General features: G+C 41.4%; 2 protein-coding genes across 2 annotated transcripts; both read left to right on the top strand.

Annotated features, from left to right (window-relative positions):
- Positions 1–12,203: 12,203 nt before the first annotated feature.
- LOC123267912 (ATP-dependent DNA helicase pif1-like) lies at positions 12,204–17,131 on the top strand. Its single transcript, XM_044732799.1, has 2 exons — positions 12,204–13,150; positions 17,059–17,131. Exons 1-2 carry the CDS (start codon positions 12,204–12,206, stop codon positions 17,129–17,131), a joined length of 1,020 nt encoding a protein of 339 aa, XP_044588734.1.
- A 1,208-nt stretch (positions 17,132–18,339) lies between these two features.
- On the top strand, positions 18,340–23,606 carry LOC123267911. The gene is made up of 4 exons (XM_044732798.1): positions 18,340–18,829; positions 19,060–19,623; positions 19,682–22,279; positions 22,387–23,606. Exons 1-4 carry the CDS (start codon positions 18,340–18,342, stop codon positions 23,604–23,606), a joined length of 4,872 nt encoding a protein of 1,623 aa, XP_044588733.1.
- The last annotated feature ends 320 nt before the right edge of the window (positions 23,607–23,926 follow it).

Below are 23,926 nucleotides of genomic sequence, written 5' to 3'. Positions count from 1 at the left end.
AACCTCAACCATTGTGAAGCAGCGCATGACCTGCTCATGCAATCTGTGCGAGAATTAGAGCTGGACTTGGTACTGATAGCAGAGCCATATAAACACCTGAGTACCCAACCCTGGGAATCTGACAGCACATCCAAAGCTGTCATCTGGTCATGTGGCAAGCTTTCTTTCCAAAATACAGTCGACAACAGCAATGTCGGCTTTGTAGCAGTATCAGTAGAAGGCATCCGCTTCTATAGCTGCTACGCACCACCTAGCCTCTCCATTGTTGACTTCACTGATTTCCTGGATCGACTAACCGAAGATGCGAAGCAATACCATCCAGTAGCGATAGCCGGAGACTTCAACTCCTGGGCAGTTGACTGGGGCAGCAAACATACAAACGCACGAGGGAAAGCACTACTGGAGGCCTTTACTACACTAGATGTGGTTTTGCTCAACAGTGGTGATACGCCGACCAACACCAAAGGTGACGCAAGCTCAATTGTAGACCTCACTTTTGTCAGTAATAGCCTTGCCAGAGGCGACTGCAACTGGAAAGTGTTGGACATCTACACTGCCAGCGACCATCATGCGATATTCTGGGAAATATCAAGCGACCAGAACCCCAAGAGACCAGTCAAGCAGTCTAACATCGTTGGTTGGAAGGTAAAATCTTTTGACCCAGAAGCATTACTAATAGCCCTCGATGGTGATCCGATCAACACTGGATGTGCAGAAGAACAGACTAAGGACCTGATGAGGAGAGTAACACATGCTTGTGATGCCAGTATGCCTCGTAAACGTGGCATAAATTCGAGACCTTCGGTGCATTGGTGGAACGACCACATCAGCGTCCTCCGTAAAGAGTGTCATAAGAAAAGAAGAATCTCTCAGCGCGGCTATCAACGGCCCAACTCAGTGGAGCTGATCGCAGAGTACAAAAAGGCGCGTCGTGAACTGAATAAAGCCATCAAAGAGAGCAAAAGAAGATGCTGGAAAGAGCTTATATACGAGGTGGATAAAGACGTGTGGGGTAGGCCTTATAAGGTGGTTATGACCCACCTGAAAAAACAACAAATGCCATCACCTACGTGTCCTCAACTTCTTCAGAAAATCGTCACTGCACTGTTTCCACAGCAACGCAACTACGATTACCAGTTGGCGCCAGGCAAATTGGACGACATCCCACCTGTCACTGAAGAAGAACTGCTGGAGGCTTGTAACCGTGTAGGGAATAATAAATAATAGTTTAAAAAAACTAAAAACACGCTTTTTATAGAAAACCAAACTAAAAAATAGAAAATAAATTTTAATAAATTTAAATTAAGAATAGTGTTAAAAATTTCAATAAATATAAATTAATAATAGTGTAAATAAAAAAATGTATTTTATTTTAAAAAAAGCGTGGGGTGCTTTTTAAGATATCAAAATGATAATCACTCTACTCATATCTGTCAATAAAATATTTATAACTATTGACACCATGCACCCCACGCTTTTTTTAAAATAAAATACATTTTTTATTTACACTATTATTAATTTATATTTATTGAAATTTTTAACACTATTCTTAATTTAAATTTATTAAAATTTATTTTCTATTTTTTAGTTTGGTTTTCTATAAAAAGCGTGTTTTTAGTTTTTTTAAACTATTATTTATTTTTTACTTTTTAGTTTGGTTTATTTATAAAAGCGTGATTTTTTAGTTTTTTTAAACTATTATTTGTTGATTATCAAAAATATTCAGGCGCGCAAATTACCCACGGAGAGTTACATACTGACAAACTGACATACAAGTGAAGCTAATATAAAGCGTGTAAAAAACCTACGGAGGAAAACACCTGGTTTCGAAATATAACTTCGGGATGGTCATCAGAGGATTCCGGGTTGATGTACGGGTTTATCTGTGCCATTCCCGATGAAAACCTACGGAGGAAAACACCTGGTTTCGAGATATAACTTCGGGATAGTCATCAGAGGATTCCGGGTTGATGTACGGGTTTATCTGTGCCATTCCCGATGAAAACCTACGGAAGAAAACACCTGGTTTCGAGATATAACTTCGGGATGGTCATCAGAGGATTCCAGGTTGATGTACGGGTTTATCTGTGCCATTCCCGATGAAAACCTACGGAGGAAAACACCTGGTTTCGAGATATAACTTCGGGATGGTCATCAGAGGATTCCGGGTTGATGTACGGGTTTATCTGTGCCATTCCCGATGAAAACCTACGGAGGAAAACACCTGGTTTCGAGATATAACTTCGGGATGGTCATCAGAGTATGACTTGGAAGGTCATCACCTGGGTTCTAGGTTGATAATAATCAAAATTTAAATAATATCATTATGGTAGTCTCTTTATGCGAAGGAGAGTTACATACTGACAAACTGACAAACTGACAAACTGACAAACTGACAAACTGACAAACTGACAAACTGACATACAAGTGAAGCTAATAAAAAGCGTGTAAAAAAGCGTGTAATAAAGCGCCGGGATTGGACGGAATCCCTAATTTAGCCTTGAAAACCATCATAAAGGCAGCTCCAACATTATTCCTAGACGCTTATAATGCATGCCTCAAGGAGGGGACTTTTCCTCGTAAGTGGAAACAGCAACGATTGGTACTGTTACCTAAAGGGAAGAAACCACCAGAAGAACTGTCATCTTACCGACCACTTTGCATGCTGGATACGGCGGGTAAGATACTTGAGCGCATAATTCATCAACGAATAGATGCAGTAGTCGACCCACTCCTGGCAGACAACCAGTATGGATTTCGGAAAGGACGATCAACCCTGGACGCGATCAATCTGGTTGTTAGCACGGCTAAAGAAGCGATCGCAGGAACCAGATGGAAGGGTGGCACAAAGAAGTATTGCCTGGTGGCGGCATTAGACATTAAAAACGCCTTCAATTCCGCCAACTGGAACTGCATCATGCAAGCTCTTCGAGAGAAAAACGTTCCAGAATACCTGTGTAGAATAGTGGCCAGCTATTTCACCGATAGAGTTCTTAAATACGACACGAAGAATGGTCTAAAAAAGTACGATATTACAGGAGGTGTACCCCAGGGCTCTGTACTTGGTCCACTGCTGTGGAATATCATGTACGATGGCCTATTGAGATTGAAATTGCCAAGAAGTGTAAAACTCGTAGCATATGCAGACGACGTAGCCGTAGTAATCGTCGCTAAACACCTTGACGAAATTAACAACATGTTCGACATCACCTTCGAGCAAGTCCATCGGTGGATGAATACGGTAAACCTGCATCTGGCTACACACAAAACTGAGGCAGTGCTTATATCCAGCAGAAAAGTGTTAGAGACCATCAAGCTGAAAGTCGGCGAACAAGAAATCACATCACAACCTTACATCCGATATTTGGGAGTGATACTTGATGCCCGTCTCAACTTTAAACAGCAAGTGGAACACGTCAGTGCCAAAGCGTCAGTAGTGAGGGCTAGTCTCGCACGATTGATGCCGAACGTCGGAGGGCCAAAGCAGAGCAGGAGACTACTACTATCATCAGTTGTCACAACGGTGCTCGCATATGGAATATCCATTTGGGCAGACGCGCTGAAGTTGCAAGAATCATGGAGAAAAGCTGGACCAGTATATCGACTGAGCGCTGTAAGACTAGCCAGTGCATTCCGCACGATATCAGAAGTAGCAGTGTGTGTCATTTCCGGAACTCTGCCGCTTAGAGTTCTAGCTGAGGAAAGACGGAACCTTTACCAACGAAAGAGGTCAACCACACTAAGTGCCGAGGAACTCAGAGCTGAAGAACGGCAGAACAGCATCGCACGATGGCAATCGCAGTGGGACGCCGCGACAACAGGGAGATGGACACACCGTCTCATACCAAGGATTAACGTTTGGCTTAACCGGAATCACGGCGAGGCCAACTACTATCTGACCCAGATGTTGTCAGGACACGGCTGTTTCCGGGAGTACCTTTATCGCTTTAAGCACGATAATTCCCCAGAGTGTCCGTCTTGCCCAAGAGTTGCTGAAAATGCGGAGCACGTTTTCTTTGAGTGCCCTCGTTTTAACCCACAGCGTGATGAGTTAGAGAAGATCCTGAACAAGAAAATCACACCAGAGTCAATAGTAGAAGAAATGCTGTCATCCGAAGCTGCCTGAAACGCCACAAGCACGTTTACCACCGAAGTGCTTACAGAGCTGCGTTCCATTGAAAGAAAAAGGGCAAATGACAGAAACTAGAAGGAAGGAAAAATAACACCTTAGCCACCAGAAGGAATAGCAGTAGCTAGATCCTCCCCTCACGAAGTAATGCCTGACGGCGGTTTCCATGAGGGATTAGAGGAAAGAAGAAAAGGGGTTTAGGGTTTAGTGGGTAGGGGCGTTAGCGTTGAGTTTTAGTATGACGCTGCGTCGAGTCGCCACATATCCAGGCCGAACAGCTATGCCTGGAATCCGTAAAAAGGATTCCCCCCCCTAAGATAAAAAAAAAAAAAAAAAAAAAACACACACACACACACACGTCCGTAGGTTCTGCTTTTATACCCTACATGTGTTCTCCGGGTAGTGCGAAATGAATAACACCAACAACAATATGGAAATGTCACAGAACTTTCAAACATTGTCTACAGTACAGGGGTTAGATACCTCAGTGCCGGGGAGGGAAGGCGTGCAAACGGGCCTGAACTCGTCGTTATCAAGCGACCGTTACGACAGCGGAGTGGACCCCATGGCTCTGCTGTCTGGAAATGCTACAGGGAGAACGAAAAAACTCCGGATGGAAGAAGATGAACAGCGATTAAAAGTTCCTCCTAAAAGTGGAGGACCTTTTGCTCCCGTCAATATTCAAACCTACCGAGGAAGGATTAACTCTGCACTGACCGTCACTGGCCAACAGTCGCCAATGGAGCAGCTTGGCAGCAAGATCGAAGAGTTAGCTGACTTCATCAAAGACAAGAAGAATCTCCACCATGAGATCAGGAAATTGGTTACCTCCATCACTACGGCATATAGGCTGGCCAACAAATCTCCAGGCATGTCGGCGTCATCGACCCAAACAACCCTAGGCCTGACCAAAAAACCACAGCCACTCTTGGTCACTCCTAAAAAACCACCACAGCAAGGAAAAGACAACAGCAAGAAGAGGCAGCTGTCCACGCTCAGCCCTTCTTCAGCAATTCACAAGCCAGCATAAAAAAAGACAGCCCGGGATGATACCTGGACCAAAGTGACTCGGCAAAACAAGAAAAAGAAAGAACAGGAGCCAGCGGCTCAATATGCTACAGCCCAAAACCAACCAAGCAATGGTGGCTCCAAGAAACCGAGGAGAAAGAAGACAAGAACTAAGGCTGTGCTTTTCCAACCAGCTGAAGGGCAAACATACGCCGATCTCCTCAAAGAAATCAAGGCCAAGGTAAGCCCTGTCGAGACGGGCGTAGACATAAAGTCTATTAAAAAAACGAAATACGGAGGCTTTCTCCTTGAAATGGCTCAAAAGACCGAAGACAGCGAGGCTTTCAGCGAGGCAGTAAAGTCAGCCACTGCAAACATCGGCACGGTCAAGACGCTAACACCAACAACAACGATCGAGATCCTCGACTTGGATGAAATCTCTACCGAGAGCGAAGTCCGTGAAGCACTCAAACGTGAATTCACTGACAGCCTGGAGGTCAAACGGGTAAATTTGATAAAACCGACATCACGAGGAAATCGGGCAGCCTTCGCGAAGTAGACGATGCCTCTTTATTCAATTCGCCTTCTGCGAAGTAGACGAGGCCAGTGCGATTAAGGCCCTTGACAAGGCCCGTATAATGATCGGTTGGGTGAACTGTCGTATACGCCAAATTGCAAAAGTAACACGCTGTTTTAAATGTCTTGGTTTTGGACACCAAACACGTCAGTGTGCAGGACCAGACAGAAGCAGGTGCTGCTACAAATGTGGCGGAGAGAACCACAAGGCCGTAAACTGAACGGAGAAGCCAAAATGCTTCCTTTGTGTTCCGGACAAAATGCCCAGGATGGTCTATACCATATTTCTGGCACTAGAGCTTACAAGGCATTTCGCACAGTACTTGCAGAAGCCACGAGAGGGCATAAATGACACGCATACTACAAGGCAACCTGAATAGGTGCGCCTTGGCGCAAAACCTGCTGCGCCAGCGTGTCTTTAAAGATAAAATCAACGTCTGCTTTATCTGCGAGCAATATCTAAACATCGAAGGTAAAACATGGTTCGCCGACGAAACTGGCACGGCAGCAATTTGGATTGTGAACACAACGAACGTTACCATCAGCAACAGCGAAAGTGGAGCAGGTTTTGTCTGGATTCAAACCCCTACAACCTACTTCATGAGCGTCTATCTCTCACCTAACGAAGGGATTAGTGTGTTCCGACAGAAACTGGCAAATATAGAAGATGCGGTCACTAAGTTCGACGGCGAAGTCATCGTAGCCGAAGACTTCAACGCTAAATCGGCTGAGTGGGGCGCTGCTTTCTCCGATACTAGAGGTTACGAGGTCGCTGACGTCGCGGCTAGACTCAACCTCATAGTGCTGAACACCGGAAGTACCACGATCTTTAGAAGACCAGGGTACCAAGAATCCATTCTCGACATTTCGTTGGTGACTCCAAGGACTACCAACATGATCGAAGACTGGACTGTATCCGAAGAATACAGTGGCAGTGATTACCAGTTCGTAACATTAAACGTCGGATTGGTATATGCTCCGGTTTTACAACGCGAACTTTCTAAGCGGAAGTGGAATGCCAAGAGGCTTGATCCAAAGGCATTGCGAGCTTCACTTGCACGAAACTGGTCTATCCTTCAGAACAACCCGACTCCGGATACCTGCAGCGAGACGGAAAAGGCAGTGCTAAATACCATGAAGGAGATTACTGCCACATGTGACGCTTCTATGCCGCGGCTGAAAAATCAGAGTTTTCACAGGCCGGCGTACTGGTGGTCAACAGACATTGCAGAACTTCGCAAAATATGCCGCAAGCTACGTCGCCGCGCAACGAGAGCCTCGAAACGCTTCCCAAGCCAGGACTTGTATTCAAAAGAGTACAAGTAGGCCAAAAAGACGCTAAACCGAGCCATCAAAGCAAGAAAAGCGATGTTATGGAAAGAGATCTGTAATGATCTCGACAAGGACATCTGGGGTAAAGCCTACCAAATTGTCACCAAACGACTTGGAAAGGCTTCACCAGAAGCGCCGAAGTCTCCTACCTTAATGGACAGCATTGTAGCGGAGCTTTTCTCCAAACACCTGCCGCGGGAGATGAAACACTACGCAAAAAACAGCGAAGTAACACCCTTCACAACTAAGGAACTACAAGCCGCGGCTAAGACACTCAAAACAGGAAAAGCACCTGGACCTGATGACATCCCGGCATCGGTGATCAAGATTGTAGCCCTGGAATACCCAGACATACTCTTGAACACCTACAACGCATACTTGGTAACTGGCACGTTTCCCGCGGTCTGGAAGCGGCAGAGATTGGTTCTCTTTGCCTTTGCCAGAGTAAGTAGAGCTAACAGGCTTTGCAGACGACGTTGCGGCCACTATAGTGGTAGACAGCGTAGAAGAGGCCGAAATGCTAGTTCGGGAAACTATTGACGCTGTCGAGACTTGGCTTGATAAGCATCACCTGAAACTTGCCAAACAGAAAACCGAGATGGTCGTTTTGACACGTCAAAAATGGTTCCCAAAACCATTCGCTGTGAACATGGAAGAAACAACACTGACGTCAACAAGGGCCCTGCGCTATCTAGGGGTAATGATAGACGAGAAACTATTTTTCTGCGAACACCTCGACAGTGCATGCAAGAAAGCCAGCAAGACAGTGTCTAGCCTAGCACGAATTATAGCCAACACCATGGGACCAAGAACAAAAAAGAGAAGAGTTCTTCTAGAAGCAGTCCACTCGGTACTGCTTTATGGAGCGGAGATATGGGCAGACATATTAAAGCAGAAGACCTACCGGCGAAAGATAGCAGCAGTACAAGGGCAAGGCGCTCTCAGGGTTGCCTGCGCCTACCGCAAAGTTTCCGAAGCACTATATTGGTCATTGCGGGAGCCGCGTCCATCGACCTATTAGCGTTCAAAAGAGCAAAACTATATGACGCTAAAAAAAGTGACGAAAACATGAAGGACGCAAGAACAAGGATAAAGGCGGAAACGCAGCAAGAGTGGCAGGACCGATGGACATCGGGAGAGACGGGCAAATGGTCGGCGCACCTGATTCCAAACATCAATTGACAGGACATGGGCAGTCCAATGCCTATCTTTTCAAGATGGGTTTGCACAGCACACCAACGTGCAAATACTGCCCAGACAAAATTGACAACGCCGAGCACACGTTTTTCGAGTCCATGTTTTTCGATCACATGTGATCGGTGGGAGGACGACAGAATCAGCACCGAAGAAACAATATGCACCACGCTCTCCCCTAAGAGCTTGGTAACCTGCATAATCAAAAAAGAAGAAAACTGGTCAGCTGTCGCAGCCTACGCGCAGCGTCTTTTAAAAGAAAAAATCACAGAAAGGGATTAGAAACCAGTAGTAACAAGAAGTAGGTGTCGTGAGACACAACATGGACTGGATTGAAGTAATGCTAACGTGGTCCCGATTCAGTCTTCCCTGTAACATCTATGGGGAAAGGAGAGAGGAGGATGTTTTGTCGATATTGTTGCAAAATAAAATTGATTTCTGAGTCCGACATACCCAGACAAACAACTAGTCTTGGCACCAACACCAAGTCCTGGCATACGTAAATGTATTTTACGTCCTCTATAAAAAAAAAAAAAAAAAAAAACACACACACACACACATGTATATATATACGTACAGACGTACGGACATCATCGTAAAAATAGTCAGGGAAGCTTCTTAGGGCTTTAAAACGTCGAGATCTGTTGAAACCTCGATTTTTGCAAAACGGGGTAAAACCAATATCTTCCCGATTTTTCGAAAATCTTCGATTTTCTTAGCGGGTAGTTAAAAATCTGGAAAACGGTTGACCCTAAAGGCCTTCCCTGCAACTTCCTGCTAATTCCATAAATAAGCTCTTGAAATTGCACTTATTTCGAGCTCTCTGAGCTCATAGAGTAAGCTGTTCTAAGCTTTTGAGCTCTTAGAGCTCAAAAGTCTAATAAAAATTTTATAAAACAGTATTTTTTGAATTTTCAAACTGCAATAATTTCTAAATGAATGAATTGATTTTCACGCGGTTGGCAGTATTCCACGCAGTTTTTCAGAATCTATGATATACTTTTGAACACAAACTGATCAAACCGAAAATCTATATTGTGATAATGATATCATTATGACGTAAAAGTGATGTAAGTGCAAAACCGGAGAAAGATCGGATTTCACTAACTACAGACCGATCTGCATCCAATCAGCTATTGCTAAACTATTTGAAAAAATAATTCTACCTCAAGTAACATCAGCTTTCAAAAACATTATCACATCCAAACAACACGGATTTATTAATGGCAGATCCATTTCAACAAACTTGTACCTATACGTAAATTACATAATCAATGCCATGAACCAGGGCCTAGATGTTTATATATTATACACTGATTTTAGCAAAGCTTTTGACCTGGTCGATCATGAGATATTGTTAGACAAACTCCACCACTATGGAGTTACTGGTACTGCCCTGAATTGGTTCCGCTCATATTTAACGGGTAGATCTCTGCAGATGAGAGTGAATGGTCAGATCTCTGATGAATACAGTGTGAATTCTGGCGCTCCTCAAGGCTCTCATCTAAGACCTATACTTTTTAACATCTTTATCAATGACATAGCTGACAACCTTGATTTCGAATACCTACTATATATTGATGACATGAAAATATTCAGAAAAATAAATAGCGAGACTGACCATCGTATAATTCAGCTGGATATTGACAAATTGCACAGTTGGTGCCATAAGAATAAACTCAACTTGAACATCAATAAATGCGCAATAATGATATTCACCAGATCACATGGCTACAGGACGCATAATTATAATATTAATGGACAACAATTGCCGAACTCTTCCTCGATCAAGGATCTTGGGATTACCTTCGATACTAAACTTACTTTCTCAGTACACATTGACAAGATTGTCTCGCAAGCTTACAAAGTTCTTGGGTATATCCTCAGATCCGGGAAAGACTTTAAAAACAACCACACATTGGTTCATCTTTTCAACTCCTTATTCAGACCGATCCTTGAATACGGATCAATAGTATGGTCTCCTGCTACGAATATAATGATAAGTAAAATAGAAAAAATCCAATGCAAGCTCTGCAAATACATTGGATACCGTCTACGTTCAAGGAATATTGACGATATTTACAGTCAGTACAAGATAAATAGTATGCAGAGTCGTAGACAGTGCGCTGACCTAATCCACTTTTACAAAACAATCAATGGACATCGACTCTCCTGAAATCTTGGAACAGTTTAGTTTCATCTGCTCAAGACCAGATCTGAGATCTCGAAGGCTGCTGTACTTAATAAAAACAACAAAAAACTACGTGTGTTATGGACCAATAAACATAATTGCGGACTTAGTTAATTATCACTGTACTGATTTAGATTACTTCGGCGGTTCACTCTCCTCCTTTGCATCTAATGTAAAAAACTTATTACTACTCCATTAGTCTATTAATCTGTGCAATAACTTCTTATCTTTATATTTTTTCTAGTTCATGCACAAAAATAATGCTATCTAATCATTTAATTATTTAATCTTGTAAAAAACTTATATGTATATAGCCGATCGGCGTTTATTCTATTTGAAATGAATAAATAAATAAATATTATAGACCATTTTAATAATTTTCCGGAATTTTATTGGAAACAAAATATAATTTCGTACTACAATGTTTGTCTTTTAATACATGTAATTAATATTATTTTTGAATAAATATTAATTAAAAAGATATTTTCACTAGGTTAAATAATAACCCTTCAGTACCCTCGCTATGAGAATTTTTCTCACGCAACAACATTCAACTTATAGGATGTCGCTGCAGTGCAAGTGAGACACTAAAAAGAACGTGGGTACTGAAGGGATAAATAATGAAATATTTTATAAGAAACATATATTTTAAATAAATAATTGAAATATTTTATAATTATCGATTGTAAACTATTGATACTTGGCAACTCCAAAATTAGTTGATTCAGAAAATCTTAAATAATATTGAATTAAATTCATATGATAATTAATGATTTTATATTTATACGGTATAGCTAAATTTTTACTATAATAAAACCTTTCAGATTGTTTTTAACATTTTTCTTCGATTGTTTTTGCATTTTTAACTTCCCGCTAAGAAAATCAAAGATTTTCGAAAAATCGGAAAGATATCCACAGATTCGGTAGAATCTGGCGCAAAGTTCCGTTCAAATCCATTGTAAACGGAGCGCCAGACTACTGAGTGTGTTTACCGTAAGCAGAACGATATTTTAAGGTTGCAAAATGTTATTCATTCTACAGACATTTTTTTTCTTCAATGATACTCTATAATAATACGTTAAATGTTATATTATCAATATTAATTAATAATGGTCTTTGAAAATAATAAATTATATTTAAAATTAATTAAATTCACTGGCACAAACTATAGCGACCCAGATTTTTAGATCCTGACTTTTTTCTTATGGAGAAAGTGACATGCCACAGACTAAATAATTCGAGAATCCATGGTGATCCTTCTATAGATGGGAAACTACAGTTAGTAAAAGATATTTCACAGCTTGCACCTACACCCGCCAGGGTGCGCTGGAATTATTTCTACATAAACTGTAGCTTCAAGTGGATAGTTTGTTATGAAAAATGCAGCCAATGCGAGATTTGGTACCAATTGTCAATTTTTATTATAATTACAAAAAATACTATAATTCGAACAAAAACAGTTTCACTGTAAAAAATCGCGCCAAGTCCACGTTCATAAGACTTTTAAGAAAAAAAAATTTTTTTTTCTTTACAAAAAGATATAAAATGAAAATATTAAAAAATCCAAGTAACCGATATGATTGTATATAATTTTTGGAAATTAAAAAACATTTTGTTGTAAATTTAAAAATTAAAGAAATAATTTTGGAACGTACTTGGTGTGCGTCGTTGTGTATGTCAAACTTTTTTTCAGTCTTAGTAGATAGATTTTACGAATTTCATAAAAAGTAAAATATTTTGCTCTGTTATTTTGCAACCATAATATAAGATTCAATGACTGATGATATATTGCATCAACATCGTACACGGTGTAACGACCTAGCGATAACATTCAGCGACGATATGTACAATGAAGCATTGATTGCTATTGAGGATCTTTGCATTATCATTGCCAACTTACCACTCAGTCATTTCAGTATGAATTCGCCAAATCGAGGTGCAACTGATTTAATGAACACTGAAATGAATCGTGAAATGCAGTACAATACTGTAGAAACGGCGGCGATTGTTACTCGCAATGTCCCACTAATGAATGAGGAACAAAGAACCATTTACGACCGCATTATGCTCGCAGTTTCAGCAGGACAAGGTGGGTTCTTCTTTTTAGGTGCACCAGGTGGAACTGGCAAGACATTCCTTATTTCGCTAATTCTCGCGAAAATACGATCCAATAATGGCATCGCATTGGCCGTTGCATCATCGGGCGTTGCGGCAACTTTATTGGATGGAGGCAGAACAGCTCATTCAGTATTCAAGCTACCACTAAATATTCAAAATAACCCTGACTCAGTGTGCAACATAAAAAAACAATCGTCCATAGCCACAGTGCTGAAACAGTGTAAAATTATCATCTGGGATGAATGTGCCATGGCACACAAACATTCGCTTGAGGCGTTGAACAGGACATTGAAAGATATTAAAAACAACGACAAACTATTTGGTGGCACTCTGTTAGTTCTTTCAGGTGACTTCAGACAAACACTTCCCGTCATTTCAAATTCAACATCCGCTGATGAAATCAACGCCTGCTTAAAATCATCGACATTGTGGCGTAATGTTGAAATAGTACAGCTGAAAGTAAATATGCGCGTTCAAATGCTTCAAGATCCATCCGCTGAAACATTCTCAAAACAACTCTTAGATATCGGCGATGGAAAAGTCACTATAGCTGAAACTGGATACATAAAATTAGCGAATGATTTCTGCACAATCATTGATTCGCAAGATGCTCTCATTGAACAAATATTTCCCGATGTACACACGAATTACATAAATCTCGAGTGGCTTGCAGAAAGAGCAATGTTAGCTGCAAAAAATGTGGACGTTGACATTTTAAATCTGAAGATACAACAGTTATTGCCAGGGGACTTGGTATCATATAAATTTATTGATACAGTTTGCGATGACACTGAAGCTGTAAATTTTCCAACAGAGTTTTTGAACTCACTATATTTGCCAGGCATGCCACCACATAACTTACAATTGAAGGTTGGATCTCCAATTATTTTGCTTCGTAATTTGAACCCGCCACGGCTATGCAACGGTACGCGATTAGTCATTAAAAAATTAATGAAAAACGTTATCGAAGGCACCATTTTAAATGGCAAGTTTCGAATTGAAAATATATTGATACTACGAATACCTATTATACCCACAGATGTGCCAATTCAATCTAAGCGTATTCAATTTCCGATTAGATTGGCATTTGTAATGACTATTAATAAATCCCAAGGCCAAACAATGTCTGTTTGTGGCTTAGATTTGAGCACACCATGTTTTTCACACGGACAATTATACGTTGCATGCTCTCGAGTGGGTAAACCATCAAGTTTGTTTGTATTAGCTAAAGACGGGCTAACAAAAAATATTGTTCACGCTGCAGCATTAAGAGATTAATATTATGTAATTAATTAATTATATAAATAATTATTACTTTTAATAAATTAAAACAATTAATGTTTGGTGTTTTGTTATTTTTAAACAACATTCCCTCATCGTTCACAGTGCTCCAGGCCTTTTTCACTCATATTCCACATCCTTATACACTTCCAATAAGTTAGTAATATTTTTTCTACACTAGAAATTCTCTAGAAATTATTCACATGGCAAAACAACGTTTGCCGGGTCAGCTAGTATATAATATATATAATATATATATATATAAATATATATATATATATATATATATATATATATATATATATATATATATATATATATATATATATATATGCTATATATATATATCCTAGCGGTTTCTCGCCCGCTTCGCTGGGCGAATTGAAAAGGAAATAAATTAAATTTTATGTTTTATTTTTATTTATTTTTTTTCATATTTTCAATATCTCAAATTTCTTTTCTATATCTCATGTGTTTAGAAAATGCAATGCTTTTAATCTGTTACATTTTCGCAATTCCGTAATGAGAACAATTCATCGATTATGTGATCAGCAAAAATAAAATGTATGTAAAATTCTTAGTCCGTTGACTGAATAGCTATATGTAATGTTAAATTTTGGAAACGTTACAATGACTTTTTTGCCGCTGCCAAAGAGACAATTGTTGTAAGAAAATATCACTATTAAGTAAGAAAAATATTTAAATCCGTTGACCTTGGAGGCCATCCCGGTATTTGTCTGTTTCTCTTGAGATTCTATCAAATTTTATATTTGTAGTAACTGTATTTAAAGAATATGAATTTTTTGACAATTATCATTCCCGCACTCCTATGTGGGGGAGGAACTTCGTAAGATCCTATTCGAGATGATTTTTACATTATAAATAAAAGATTCCAACAAAACTTTGAGTCTATAAAAACTATCGATTGGAAATGAGAAATTTTCATTGTTAACGCCCCCGCAATCCCTATCGGAAGTAGAATTTTTCGGAATCCGTTTTGAGATGATCTCCTCATGACAAATGAAAGATTCCGAACTAATTTCAAGTTTGTAAAAGTTACAGTTTGAAAATGGAAATTTGAAATTCTAACACCCAGCCCCGCAATCCCTGTTGGAAATAGAATTTATTGAAATCCGTTTTGAGACGATCTCTACATGACAAATAAAAGATTCTTACCAAATTTACAGCTTTTAGAAGCTATATTTTGGAAATTAAGATTTTTTTTTGTCAACACCCACCCTCGCAATCCTTATTGGGTGTGATTCGTCGTTAAATCCGCTCTTAGATTATTTCTATACTACATGTAGAAGATTTTTACCAAATTTGGAGTCTATGAGAGCTATATTTTACAAACGGTAAATTTTCATTATCAACGCCCCCGCAATCCCTTAACTGAACTAGACATCATACACGAAGATTCTCACCGAATTTGGAGTCTGTAGAAGTTACAGTTTGGAAATGAAAATTTTAGATTTTAACACCCACCTCCGCAATTCCTATCGGAAGTAGACTTTATTGAAATACATTTTGAGGTGATCTCTACATAAGAGATAAAAAATTTCTACCAAATTTAGAGTTTTTAGAAGCTATATTTTGGAAATTAAGATTTTTTATGGTTAACACTCACCCCCACGATCCTTATTGGAGTTGATTCGTTGTAAAATCCATTATTAGATCATTTTTATATCACATATAGAAGACCTCTACTAAATTTGGAGTTTATAGGAGCTATAGCTTGGAAATTAAAAATTTGAATTGTTAACACCCACCCCCGCAAACTCCTGTGAGGTATCTTAAAATTCGTTCCTATATTATTTCTACATCTCTTAGCGAAAATTCCTACCCAATTGGAGTCTGTAGGAGCTATAGATTGAAAATTAAAATTTTTCATTGTTAATATCCACCCCCGCAACCCCCTGTGGGTTGAGATATCCTAAAATTCGTTTATAAATTATTTTTACATCACTTACAGAAAATTCCTACAAAATTTTGAGTCTGTAGGAGCTATAGTTTGGAAACTTTGAATTTTCATTGTTAACGCCCACCCCCGCAATCCATATTGGGAGTAGATTGTCATAAAATCCGCTCATAGATCATTTCTACATCACATATAGGAGATTTCTACTAAATTTGGAGTCGATAGGAGCTATAGTTTAAAAATGGGAATTTTCCATTGTCAACGCCCCCGCAACCCCCCTTGTGAGTGGAATTTCGTAAAATCCGTTCTTAGCTGACCTCTACTCGGCGAAAGGAATATTCCTACAAAATTTCAAATCTCTACGCCTTATGTTTCCAGAGATATCGTGATGAGTCAATATATAGGTGGAAATCTCTTATATATAGATATATATATATATAGATATATATATATATGTCAGTAAGTCAGGAATAATTGTTGGAGTATCAGAATTATCGTGTACGTTCATTTTTGTTATTACAATCAAATTAATATGCGGAGTTACAATATGTCAATTAATAAAAATGAGTAAAATAGATTCGTATTGCAGGAATAAACACAATCATTAATTATCACTTATCACTAACACAACAATACACAAAATACGATAAGATGTTAAATTGCTTTGCAATACACTCAGACTTAGGAGGATAACGAATTCGTGATCACCAGGACGTCTGTACGATCTCGATTCCAGAATAAGACTGTCTTCTCAAAGATTCTCAAAAAATATGACAACTGCATATTTCCTTTTCCCTTGGTAATTTATGATATCCCTATCGTCCTGTGACCACGACTACGTTGACAACCATGTGTCGACCTAGGTCTAAGCCTACCGCAATAAAACAATTTAGTTAAACTTATTTTTACAACCATACTCGAAGTAAGGGTACATTCTTTAATTATTGAGGATTACAAAAATATTACTACTCTAAAGAATATTCCCATCAGATTGCCAGAGAAATACTCCACTGTACTTTACTCTCCGACGTATATATATATATATATATATATATATATAAATACATACATATATAAACTTTTGAACTAATGGTATTTTCTGAACCAGGTTGACGAACTGAGTCAGAAAATAGCAAAATTTTTCAAAATTTGCGTCATGAGGACAAATACAATAGTTAGATTTCTATGAAATCTACTAATTACCCGGGAAAAAATCAGCATGCATGATAATACATGAGTCATGTATGATCATGCACGATTGTGCTAGGTAATACTCAATTTGTACTTTTAAACATGTGTTATTTCGCAAAGGTCTGTCATGACTATGCATGATCATTCACAACCGTACTCGACTGTGCATGACTGTGTACCATCAGAACTGTAAGTTCATGTATGAATCTGCATGTATGGCCTTGTATGGCCATACAAAAAACTTGCTTGATCATGCATGATTCATGCTTGGTAGAGCTTGATCATGCATAAAGTCGTTTAACACAGTGGGGACTATCATGCACGACTGTACATCCCTTGAACAGTCATACATAATTCATGCTTGACCAAGCTCGATCAGGCATGACCATTTGTGATTGAATAGAATAAGAAGAATGGCTTTGTACGATCATTCATGATCAGGCTTGGCCAAGCGTGACTTTTTCCGTGACCAAAATCAATACCACTGTTCAGTGAACAGGCCCACTTAGTGAGCACTACGTCACTGTGGGCTCCCCAAATTTACAATACGCACCTGACAAGCGCTCATTCCCGCTAATTTTCACACGCTTGCGCCAATCGACCGCTCGATCACGCCACATGTATTGAATTTTACTATTGGCTATCGATGTCGACATCAATAGAACGAATTATTGATTGGCTATCGCTCTCGCTGGACATGCGCATTAGCCTTCTTCTCCAAGTCAACGAGGAAGAAGACGAATTATCTTTATTATCTTTCGCTTCTACGCTTTCGCTGCATCAAGTCGCCATTAGTATTTCTTTACTTTCGTTTTTTGTTAATAAACCGCATTTCGCTTATTTTATAATTTAAATTGCTTAAATTAACCGCTAATTATTCGCTTTAATTTGTTATAGGTAAATTGTGTTAACAGTGCATTTATTTCACCGCTTTTTCAGTGCCGGCAAAGTGTTCAACCACGTGTCAACCGGCTTCGCTTTTGCAACCCACGCTGTAATTTACAAATCCGCTTTTATCTTAACAACCCGCTATTAAGAATATTAAATATTGAGTGTAATTAATGTAAATAAATTACTAGTGTTATTTTTGATAATAATTTACGCGTTTTAATTGAGATATCCAACCCTAAACCTGATCCCCGCTTTTCCGCTCTTTCTGTAATTATTCATTGGTCCCTCGAGCCGGATCAGGCTGGCTCTATCTCAATTAAATTAATTAATTATACCGCTAAAAATTGTGCTGTGTTAAGTGAAGTGTAATCCCGCTAGGAAAGGTCGAGTGTCAGGAGCATCGCAGAGCACATCGGGTGCTGCTCCTGGTAGTCATTCGTACACCGGTACGCTGAACTTTCCGCTTTAATTGACTGAAAACTCGATCTCGGTCCTACATTAAACACCGCAATGCAGTTTGAAACTGCTATTGCTATGCAAAAGCAGTACCTGGATGCTTTGTATGCCATGGTGGATCGCTTAACTAACGAGGAGCTTAACTCGCTTACGATCACCGCCATTGAGTCAGTGGCAACACAAAGCTCCAAGATTTGGCTGGACATCACTAACTTAAACTCGCTGATCTTTGAGACGTACCCGGAAGTACTTGAACACGAGTACCACGTCGGGAATCATTATACTAACGCTCACGCCACCTATGCAATCTTGGAGACCCGCATAGCCACCCGCAAAGACGTCATTCAGCAGGAGATTGATGCCAGAGAAGCCGCACAAACGCAACAAAACCTGGCTATGCACAGCACCGCCTTCTTGGGAGGCTCATCGGGTACTGGACTCCCAAAAATTAAGCTCCAGAGCTTCTCTGGAGACTTTAAGCGCTGGGGATCATTTAGTCAGCTATTCTCTGACATTGTTATTGACAATGCTCTTCTTAAAAACAGTCAGAAGATGCATTATTTGAAAACCTTCACAGAAAAGGAAGCCCACCAGCTTATTGGAAACATGTCATCCACTGATGATTCATTTGAGCCCGCTTGGAATCTCCTGAAGAGCCGCTATTCGAATCCTCGCCGCGTAGTGGCATCACATCTTGAAGATCTATTGGTAGGAGAGTCAGTTCCCGCACGATCAGCCGCGAAATTAGACGCCTTGCTTTTATCCAATCAAAAGCTTTGGACTCCATCAAGGCTCAAGGAGTTCCAGTTGACAACTGGGACTTAATGATCATTCACCTGACGCTGCGCCGCTTGCCACCCGCTGTAAGAGAGGACTGGGAGACTAGTCTTGGGTTAACTGATATCATGCCGACCTATACGCAACTTCACGAGTTCCTCAAGTCCAAAGTCAGAGCTTGGGAGAACTTGGAGCCAGCTTCTGAGCCCAAGAAGCAACCTGAAAATCATAAATCAGGTGGGTCCCGCAACGACAAACAACCGAAGACAAGATCTTCATACACCGCTGCTCAATACAAGGGAAAGCCCAGGAGAAATTGCCCGCTGTGCCCGGAGGAGCACTACATGCTGTTTTGCCCGACATTCAAGGCCGCTACTGTGGAGGAACGAATCGACATTGTCGAGAAATACCGCTTGTGCTACAATTGCTTGGGCCCACATCGTGTAGCTGATTGTAAGACTGCTCAGGGCTGCAGGAAGTGCAGTCTACGCCATCACACTTCTATTCACCGAGAAGTACCGCCTAAATCAGCTTCACCGCAACAAGTTGACACCGCACAAGGTAACTAAAAGTTCCATCAGACCGCTTATAACTCAACATTAACTGTTGATTATTTCAGATTCGCTTTCCGCTCAAGTATTACTAGCTACCGCCTTAGTCCAGGTCCGCCCGCATCATGGCAATCCAATCACCGCCAGAGTCTTGATTGATCAAGGTTCAGAGCTCTCATTTATGAGACAGACGCTCTTCAAGAAGCTCGGACAACCGCTACAGCGTGACATGGTCATGCTCAAGGGCATCGGCAATGTCTCCGCAGGAAGCTCACTAGGTGTGAGCACAATTGAGCTTCGTTCGCTGTGTACGACCGCATCAATGCATGTCAGCATGCATATTCTACCAACACTGACGGTAGATCTTCCATCGTTCGTGATCGCTGATCCGAAATGGCCGCATCTTGAGAATCTCAAGCTCGCTGACCCGCAGTATCTACAGCCACGCCCTGTAGATATTATTCTAGGTGCATCACCAGCCGCACAGATCATGAACGCAGAGATTCAACGAGGACCTCGCAATGCTCCTATTGCACAATCCACCACGCTTGGTTGGATCGTCTATGGGGCTGTCACCGCTAAACACGCTTCAACATCACACGCAGCACTACATGCGTCAGTAGATACTGAATTACAAGACGCTATCGCTAAGTTTTGGGAACAGGAAGAAGTTCCATCAGGAAGTTCACCGCTCAACACCGCTGAAGAAGACGAATGTGAAATTCACTTTCGTCAAACGCATTATCGACAGCCTGATGGACGCTACGTAGTGAGATTACCGCTTAAGGCCCTTGAGAGTCAACTTGGCGACTCTATCAACGCAGCTATGGGGTCACTCCGCAGATTAATAACTCGCTTGTCGCGAGAAAAAGAATATTCTGACATGTATCGTGCATTCATGGCAGAATACATTCAACTAGGACACATGGTACGAGTACCAGTCAACGAATTGCCCGCAAACGCTTATTTCTTGCCTCACCATGGGGTATTGAAGCTTGATAGTGCCACTACGAAGCTCCGCACAGTGTTCAATGGTTCCTGTGCAACATCTACAGGAATTTCATTGAACGACATTCTCCACGCAGGACCCAAAACGCAAATTGACATTTTTGATGTGATGTTGAGAATCCGTTGCAGCAGGATTCTATTCGCTACTGACATCACCAAGATGTTCAGACAGATTGAGGTCGACTCGCTTGATTGGCCGCTTCAGTGCATTCTCTGGATAGATGAGAATGACTTAATAGACGCTTACTGTCTCAAGACAGTCACATACGGAACCGCTAGTGCACCTTTTGACGCTGTACGTGTGCTTATCCAACTAGTAAAGGATGAAGGACACCGCTTTCCGCTAGCTGTTGCTCCAATGTTGAAAACACGCTACGTAGATGATATCTACGGTGGAGCAGACAACGAAGAAGACGCTATCAAGGCTGCAGTACAAACAAAAGCTCTGTGTGCAGCAGGCTGCTTCCCGCTTGCCAAATGGGCTAGCAATAGCCCACGGTTACTCGCTGAAGTAGCTCCAGAAAAGCAGCTGGATACACCGCTTAAAGAAATCAGTGATGCACCAGTAAAAGTCCTGGGCATGTACTGGAATTCACGCACTGACGCTCTCCAGTTCAAGTACACGCTACCGACAGAGACGCCCAAGACAAAAAGAGCTATTTTGTCTGAAATCGCTAAGCTGTATGATCCGCTAGGACTTCTTGCACCAATAGTCGTCAAAGCCAAGATCTTTATGCAAGATCTGTGGCTAGATAGAGTGTCATGGGATGAACAATTGTCACCATCACTCATTCACAAATGGACTGGATACCGCGAGGATCTTCGAAACATCGAATCCATCCGCATTCCACGCTGGAATAATATAGCACCTGGAGCAACTATGGAATTGCACGGGTTCTCAGACGCTTCGCAGAACGCTATGGCTGCCGCTGTGTATTTGAGAGTCACTGACGCTGATGGGAACACAAAAGTCTCACTTCTGTGTTCAAAAACGCAAGTAGCACCGCTGAAGACTATGACAATTCCACGCTTGGAATTATCAGCCGCATGGTTGTTAACACAACTGATACTTCATGTTAAAGAAGTTCAGTCACTTGGAAATGTCAGGATAAATCTCTGGACTGACTCCGCCGTGACTCTCGCATGGATTAAAAGTCCAGCAACCCGCTGGAAGACATTCGTCCGCAATAGAGTGGGAAAAATCCAAGAAACGCTTCGAGATGTCTCCTGGAAATTTATTCCAGGAAAACAAAACCCAGCTGACTGCGCTTCAAGAGGTATACCTACGCTAAAACTAAAGCAACACGCTCTCTGGTGGCATGGACCTACGTGGCTTCATGAACCAGAATCCTCTTGGCCCACTCTTGAGCCTCCAACCGACAACGCAACGCATCGAGAAGAACGCCAAGGTCTGACATTAGTAACTTGGAAAGCAGAAAATTGCCTTCTCCAACAATTACTATCGCATTACTCGCAGCTGTTTCCATTACTTAGGAAGCTCAGCATCTGGCATCGTGTCATCGACCGCTTCAAAAGAGTTCCACAATCTTCGCTGGCCTACCCGCTTACTCCATCAGACCTGGAGCGCGCTAAATTGACTTTGATTAAGTTCACTCAAGGACAATATTTCGCTAGAGAGATTCATACGTTTCAAGATGGTGATGATCTGCCAAAAACAACAGCATCACTACGCTGACGCCGTTCATCGCTCATCAGGGCGTCCTGAGAGTCGGTGGCCGCTTAAAAAACGCATTATTGGACCCAGAAGAGAAGCATCCAGCAATACTGCCGAGACATTCACCGCTTACATCAATATTGATTGATGATTCGCACCGCAAAACGCTTCACGGAGGTACTCAGCTCACGCTCGCTGAATTACGCAAAGCTGTCTGGATCATTGGAGGCCGTGTTCCAGTCAGATCCTTTATTCTACGCTGTGTAATTTGCACGAGACATCGTGGAGAACGCGCTCAACAGCTGATGGGTCAACTACCTGCCGCACGAGTACAGCCAACTCGAGCCTTTTTGCATACAGGACTCGATTATGCTGGACCCATCACGCTAAAAACGTTTCAAGGACGTGGAGCAAAAACATACAAAGGCTGGATTGCTGTCTTTGTATGCATGTTCAGCTCAGCTGTTCATCTAGAGCTAGTCACTGACTACACCGCTGCCGCTTTCATCGCCGCTTATCGCCGCTTCACTAGTCGCCGAGGTATCTGCCACACGCTATATTCTGACTGTGGAACCAATTTCGTAGGAGCAGAAAAAGAGCTGAAACGACTATTCGCAGCAGGATCTCGCACATTACGAGAATTATCAAGTCTGATCGCGCAAGATGGCACGAACTGGAAATTCAATCCGCCTGGAGCTCCACATTTTGGAGGAAAATGGGAAGCCGCTGTGAAATCTATTAAATTTCACCTCCGAAGAACAATCGGAGACTCGCTATTGACGCTTGAGCAGTATTCGACGCTACTGGCTCAAATTGAAGCCATATTGAATTCCAGACCGCTTACACCGCTTAATGAAGATCCTGCTGACCTGGCTGTATTAACTCCAGGTCATTTCTTAATCGGACAGTCATTGACCGCAGTCCCAGAGCCATCGCTGACAGATTTACAACCTGCTCGGCTCTCGCACTGGGAACAAGTCCAGCAAATGGTGCAACATTTCTGGAAACGCTACTACCAGGACTGTATCCACCGCTACCAGGCCATTTCAAAGTGGCATCATCAACGCAACCAGATCAAAGTGGGTTCAGTTGTACTGATCACCACTGAGGATCTTCCGCCAACCAAGTGGCCATTAGCCAAAGTGATTGCTGTCCACCCAGGAGCAGATGGACAAATCCGCGTGGTAACTGTGAAGACAGTTAACACAGAGCTGGTACGCCCAATTACAAAGCTTTGTGTCTTGCCACTGACGCATGAAGAGGATGATCTTGTCGACGCAGCCGCCAACGCCGGGGAGAATGTTCAGTGAACAGGCCCACTTAGTGAGCACTACGTCACTGTGGGCTCCCCAAATTTACAATACGCACCTGACAAGCGCTCATTCCCGCTAATTTTCACACGCTTGCGCCAATCGACCGCTCGATCACGCCACATGTATTGAATTTTACTATTGGCTATCGATGTCGACATCAATAGAACGAATTATTGATTGGCTATCGCTCTCGCTGGACATGCGCATTAGCCTTCTTCTCCAAGTCAACGAGGAAGAAGACGAATTATCTTTATTATCTTTCGCTTCTACGCTTTCGCTGCATCAAGTCGCCATTAGTATTTCTTTACTTTCGTTTT

The sequence above is a fragment of the Cotesia glomerata genome, linkage group LG6, assembly GCF_020080835.1.
Source record: "Cotesia glomerata isolate CgM1 linkage group LG6, MPM_Cglom_v2.3, whole genome shotgun sequence".
Lineage (NCBI taxonomy): Eukaryota > Metazoa > Arthropoda > Insecta > Hymenoptera > Braconidae > Cotesia > Cotesia glomerata.
Note: the sequence above shows the minus strand (reverse complement) of the source record. Positions and strands in the feature narration are given on the sequence as shown.